Source organism: Cyprinodon tularosa, unplaced genomic scaffold (genome assembly GCF_016077235.1).
Source record: "Cyprinodon tularosa strain WSP-4 unplaced genomic scaffold, ASM1607723v1 ctg145, whole genome shotgun sequence".
Classification (NCBI taxonomy): Eukaryota; Metazoa; Chordata; class Actinopteri; order Cyprinodontiformes; family Cyprinodontidae; genus Cyprinodon; species Cyprinodon tularosa.
Window position 1 is genome coordinate 250,200 of NW_024038276.1, and position 6,880 is coordinate 257,079.

The 6,880-nt window shown below is 49.2% G+C and overlaps 1 protein-coding gene across 1 annotated transcript; it reads left to right on the plus strand.

Annotated features, from left to right (window-relative positions):
* The first annotated feature begins 847 nt into the window (after positions 1–847).
* Positions 848–5,090, plus strand: LOC119779271 (protocadherin-8-like). The gene is made up of 3 exons (XM_038278841.1): positions 848–3,582; positions 3,677–3,902; positions 3,989–5,090. The coding sequence occupies exons 1-3, from the start codon at positions 1,090–1,092 to the stop codon at positions 4,339–4,341; spliced, it is 3,072 nt and encodes a 1,023-aa protein (XP_038134769.1). The 5' UTR covers positions 848–1,089; the 3' UTR covers positions 4,342–5,090.
* Positions 5,091–6,880: the final 1,790 nt, after the last annotated feature.

Consider the following 6,880-nt stretch of genomic DNA (forward strand, 5'->3'; position numbering starts at 1 on the left):
GTGGATCGTTTTTTAACTTTTTTTTAGAATGACTATGACCTGGATGACTGAGAATCTTCACCAGCATACACCTCCATCAATATAAATGCACACCGCACTTTTTAGATTCTCTTCTCTAGACCTTTTCCTCCAACTGTTAAACCCCTGATGGTCATATGTGAGATAATGTGGAAAAGTTCTAAGGGTCTGAATACTTTTCCAAGCAGCGGCTGTTCCATTATTCCGGCACAGTGAGCTGCAGAAGGTGTTATGAGTCCCTTAAACGCGCATCTAAAAGCTCTTTAATGTCTGGCTGAGTAGATTTGCGCGCACTGAGGATGAGGGAAATTATAATTTATGTCCTGCATGCTTAATGCTTGAGTCTCCTCCAGCTTTAGAGGTGGAGAGGTCAGTGGGACATCACGGGCTCCTGTTCTTTATTCCTTTAGTGGGTTACACGGGACACGCGTGGAGAAATCCAAACAGTATTTCGGTATAAATCTCTACCCACTGAAACGTATCCAGAGTTAAAGCAGTCCCATCAGACACTCCTATTCAAATGCTTTGTCCTCTAGCTCAGGGACACTGCGCATCTCCGAGCACCCCCCACCCTCCTCTCCATGTGTCGGTGCGCAGACTCATTTAACAGCCCGAGGAACATAAACAAGCAACGGAAAGTATAACAGTATTAAATCAAGCTCTGCGTTTTAAACGCAAATTGGATGCCAAGTTGCTCCGGACAGCCCGGGAATCTCTAAACAGGGTTTAGAGGTCTGACAGAAGAGCCCCCTCAGTTTTTGAACGTCTCCATCTCAAAGCCCGGATTGGTCACAGTGCGGCTCATTTGCATGCCTCGCCATATAAACCCTCCTGCAGACACTGCAGCCCGCTTGCGCTGACAGAGCAGCACACCTCCAGTAGTGAGTGAGGGAACGGAGCGCATCCAGAGTGCGCATTAACAGACCTATGGAATATTTATCACAGGCTTTGTTCTGAAGAACAGCCCGGGAGAGTGGACAGGAGGGAGAGGAGAACACTTTTTTTTGCGTTTTGTTTGAACTCCAAAGTTGGAGTCAGTGAGGACACTTTGCTGAATTTCAGAACATCAAGATGGGAGAAACAGGGTGGAAAGGGCGGCTGGTGTTTTTGTGCGTCTCCGTCCTGTTTTTTGCAGCTTTCACGCAAAGCAGAACGGTGAAATATCAGACATTTGAGGAGGACGCACCGGGGACAGTGATTGGAAACTTAGCTAAGGACGTTTATCCTACTTCTCCTTCATCAGGAGGCTCCAGGAACAGTTTCAGGATGATGAAACAGTTCAACTCCTCTTTCATCCGTCTCAGGGAGAGCGACGGACAGCTGACGATAGGGGAGAGGATAGACAGGGAGCGGATCTGCAAACACACCCAGCTCTGTCTCATCGCCTTCGACGTGGTCAGCTTCTCCAAAGAGCAGTTCAAACTCATCCACGTAGAGGTGGAGGTCAAGGACATCAACGATAACTCCCCGGAGTTCCCCCGAAAAGAGTCGAGTCTGGAGATCTCTGAGAACACGGCGGTGGGCACCCGGATCCCACTGGACTTCGCCGTGGATGAAGACGTCGGGGTGAACTACATCCAGAGCTACCAGATCTCTGTGAACAGCCACTTTTCCATCGATGTGCTCAGCAGGGCCGACGGGGTTAAATATGCAGAGCTGGTGCTTCTGAAGGAGCTGGACCGGGAGAATCAAGCCTCTTACGCGCTGGAGCTGGTCGCTATGGACGGAGGGAATCCATCCCGCAGCGGGACGACGCGCATAAATGTCAAGGTGAAAGACTACAACGACAACAGCCCGGTGTTTGACAGGAGCAGCTTCTCGGTGGACCTGCCCGAGGACGCGCCGGTGGGCTCCCTCCTGCTGGACCTGAACGCCGAGGACCCAGACGAAGGGCTGAACGGTGAGGTGGTGTACGGGTTTGGAAACCAGGTGCCACCTGAGATACGGCAACTTTTCAGGGTGGACAGGAAAACGGGTCGATTAACTCTGGAGAGCCCGGTTGACTTTGAGAGCAAGAACACTTATGAGTTTGACGTCCAGGCCAGTGACCTGGGTCCGAACCCGACTCCGGCCATGTGTAAAATCGTAGTTCAGGTGCAGGACGTGAACGACAACGCGCCGGAGATCTCAATCACCCCGATGACCTCCATCACAGCGGGGATAGCGTACATCACTGAGGCTGCAGCCAGGGAGAGCTTCGTGGCTCTGGTCAGCACCTCGGACAGAGACTCTGGCGCAAACGGACAGGTGCACTGCACGCTGTACGGACATGATCACTTCAGGCTGCAGCAGGCCTACGAGGACAGCTTTATGATTGTCAGCACCAGCCCACTGGACCGAGAGAAGATCCCCGAATACAACCTGACAGTAGTAGCGGAGGATCTGGGCTCCCCTCCTTTCAGGACCATCACCCAGTACACCATCAGGCTGACGGATGAGAACGATAACGCGCCGGTGTTCAGTAAACCAGTGTACGAGGTGGCGGTGGTGGAGAACAACGCGCCTGGAGCCTACATCACCACGGTGGTGGCGCGGGACATGGACATGGGGTCAAACGGGAAGGTCACTTACAAACTAGCGGACACCTATTTCATGGGCTCCCCGATCTCCACCTTCGTGTCTCTGGATCCGGCCAGCGGCTCGCTTTACGCGCTCAGGAGCTTCAACTATGAAGTGATGAAACAGCTGGAGCTCCGGATCACCGCCAGCGACGGCGGCTCCACGCCCCTGTCCGGCAGCGCCAGCGTCTATGTCCGGATCATCGACCAGAACGACAACGCGCCCATCATCATGCAGCCGCCGCTCAACAACGGCTCCGCTGAGGTCCTCCTGCCCCGTGACGCGCCCACTGGCTACATCGTGACCCGAGTGGAGGCGCGGGACGCTGACGAGGGTGTGAACTCCGAGCTGTCATACGGCCTTGCCACCGGGGAGCCCTCCGTGTTCTCCGTCAATAAAGCCACGGGGGAGATCTACCTGAACCAGGTGCTGAGCCACGAGGTGGACGAGACCCTGAGCGTGACCGTGACGGTGAGCGACAGCGGACGCCCCGCTCTCACCTCTACCGCCACGCTCCACTTCCTCATCATCGCCGGCTCCCCGCCGAGCGACAGGACGGTGTACCAGGCGGGAGGAGGCGGGGAGGAGGCGCGCGCGCAGTGGGACCTGTCTGTGGTGATCATCGTCGTGCTCGCGGGAAGCTGCACGCTCCTGCTGCTCGCCATCATCCTCATCGCGACCACCTGCAACCGGCGCCGCCGTGAAAAAAGCGGAGAGGACAGCGACTCCTACGGGGAGAAGGGCACTCTGGAGCGGGGCCGGACGCACGCCGGTGACAACCCGCTGCTCCCCCTCCACGGAGCCGCTGGAGCAGGGGGAGCCGCTGGAGGAGGAGGTGTAGGAGGGGAGGTGTTCGAAGGACACTCCTACAGCAGCCAGCCCGGTGCTTTCACCCCGGCTCACCCGGGGGGCAGCGACATGTGCTCGGCCTCAGAGGACGGCAGCGAGGTGCCCTGTGTGTATGACTCAGACAACAACAGCAAGCTCCGTGGGAATAAACACGAGGTGAGAAGCTCCTGTGGGAAAATGAGAAGTTGGGGGGAGATGTGTTTATAAAGCAGACACTAACATGTGCTCTTTATCTTCTTCTCTCCTGCAGGGATACTCCACTCTGCCTGGATATGGGAATGGAAAGGAGGCGGTGAGGCCCATCACCATCTGGAAGGGCAACTCTTACACCACCATCTCAGCCAGAGACCCAGCCTTCAGTGGGAAAGACAGTGGCAAGGGGGACAGTGACTTCAATGACAGTGACAGTGATGTCAGCGGAGACACCGGCCTCAAGAAGGATGGGGGCTTAGTTCCTCCCATGGGTGTACAAAATGGTAAGGAGAGAAAACAACAACAGATAAGATAAAGATGAGCTGCACCACTGTAAGAAACATCTAACCTAACCTCGTTCTTCCATCAGCTCTGTGGGCGTGCACCAGTGAGTGTAAAGTCCTGGGCCATTCGGATCGATGCTGGAGCCCCACGGCCACCAGAGCCAACGCTGCCCCCTCCCCAGCTCCGACCCTCTCCTCCTTCAGCAGCCTGCCCAAGACGGCTTCCCTGCCTCGAGACCCCAACCGCAGAGACAACTACTACCAGGCCCACATCCCCAAAACAGTGGGGCTACAGAGCGTCTACGAGAAGGTCCTGCACAGCGAATACGATTACGTCCTGGTTACCCCAACCAGACCGGTGAGGGTGCAGGAGATCAGCGACGTGGCCATCCCGGTTTACACCCCGAGTCCAACGCACTGTCCCAACAACGATGTTTAGGACACGGCGACGCACAACCCCACAGACTCTGAGTGCAATGTACAGACTGATCAGATGTTTTTATTTATGATGCTTTGAAGCTGAGAGAGATGTCTTCTCGTCTTATTATGCTAAACAGAGCCGGTCCAAGACTAAACGGGGCCTTGTGCAAAGTTTCATTTGGGACCCAAATAACTGTTTGATGTCAGCCATATTGAAAGGCTAATAATGCATCATACATGTAACTGAAACATTACTATGAAGGCTCAGCTTTTCTTCTGCATTTTATATGATCACAAGTTTTATTTTGCACAATAACTGAAGATGTGTTATTCCTTGTTTCTACCCCTGTGGGCTTTGGAACCCAGAGCAGCTGCACAGTTTGCTTATGCCTTGGGTCGGCTCTGCTGTTATATGTTTGTCTTTAAGTGGGGGGGCGGGGACAAATTTGAGGTCCAGTCAATCACTTTGGGATGTTTGTCGGACATGAAGTGTATCATATGCATATCCATATGTATATGGAGAGATTTTATTTTTCTATGAAAAAAATCAATAATTGAATTAAAAAAAGTAAATATGTGTAAATACAGATCTCTAAGCATGCTTACTATTTAAAAAGCCCCCAGAACATGTTAGAGAGCAGGAGAGGAAGAACGTATGATGTTGGGAACAGTGTATAAAATCATTTGAATGCAATATTGTGTCATTGAACAGTTTTTTTTATATCACAATATTCTGAAAATAAATAAACTTTGAGATACTCTTGTGAACATGAGTGTTGGAGTTTATTGCAAAGATGGACTATCCATCAGGCTAGTGTAACGGAAGCCAACAGGCGTCGCTGTTATTGCAGCATGACTGAGTCTGCGTCCTTGCAGCCCGCTGAGGAAGGTCACTTAAGTTTTTTTCCCCTCGGTGAATACATGATTTTCCTGGTGAGATGCCCAAAACAGACTCAGGAGCTTTTCAGTAAATCACCCCCCCTCCCCTCCACATGCACGCACACCATTTCACACAAGTCAGCCAAACCCCGCCTTGGTGATTCTGTTCTTTATTACAGACTTGGCTGCATTCATTTGCATGAAGAATTGGAGGATTTGTTTGAGTTTTTAACACCCTGGGTGATTAAAAAAAGGGGATAAAATCTGTAAACAACACATTTTCTGCTTAGAAACACTCAAAGAGACAGATGCAAGGTTTCACAGGGGGAACACAGTTCCTTGCAAAGTATTTACACCCCCTAAAACCTTTTCTTTGTTTGTTTTGAACTCAGAATCAAAAAACTTCAGTAGCTTTTATTGGGATTTTGATGGGATTAACCAATACAAAGTAGTATGGAAATATGGAGTGAAGACAAACTGAAAATAGTTTCATTGTTTTTCCAAATAATTTAAAAAAAGTCTATCCAGACCCAATGCATAAGTAATTTAATAATTTAACAGTTTCATATCTTTCATGCGTGCATCTTAAAGCTTTCCACGTGTTTGATGACATGTGATGCTGATTCTGAGCCAAACAGCGTAGGCTCGATAAAACTTGATCTGTGAATGTCATTTCTCACATTATGTGTTCGTATGAAATCGTACGAAAAGTTATGCACCGTAATTTCGTACGTTTTGGACGTTTTTTTCGTCGTATGCGCATGCGCATTTTACGCACCATTCAAGAACATAGACTTTAAAATACAATTAGCCCTAACCCTGACCCTAACCCTAAGATATAAAACAGCAAGCAGCGTAGTTAGAGACATGAAGAAGTGATTATTGCACTGTTTTTCCCAGTTTTACGTCCGTCCGCGGATCTGCTTTTTTTGTCTGTCTGCCAGCGCATGCGCACTGATCTGGTTTTTTGAAGAAAAACGACCAAAACGTACGAAATAGTGTGCATAACTTTTCGTACGATTTCATACGAACTGATAATGAGAATATGTTGTTTCTCAAGGTCCTTAGTTGGACAAAGGTTTGAACCAGTGAACCGCATCAATGGGCTTTGATATAAACCACTTGTGCAGCATATTGCCAAGGTGTTCAGTCACCTGCTTTAGCTCACATTTGAACATAAGTGGCATTTTGTACTTAATCCACAGGGCTCCATTTCTCATTGGTCCACTTTTTGCAGCTGTGAGATTCTCTGGAAAGGTTTTCTGCAAAGGACAGTGTTTAAGGGGAATGTTGGCCATTCTTCTGCAACAAGATGACCTGACTTTTAATCTCCTTCTTAATTTGTCTAAAGGTTCTTCAAATGTGTTGATGTTAGGATTCTACTGGGCAGTGAATCTAACTAAGGGTGTAATGATTGATAGTTTAATCAATGAACCAATTTCCATTCTTGTGATCCAGCCACATCTATGTGCGCTCTTCAAATTATTAATAAAAACGAGTCTAGTCTATAATTGTTTTCAAATAAGTAATCAATTTTATCAATATAAGCAAATAATATATCGAAGCATTGTAGCTCCTATCATTTTAAATTTGTTTTATTTTTGCATTTTAAAGCTACAGTGTGTAATTTTTAGCAACATCTAACGTCCAGACTGCAGACCGCAGCAACATGAACATCT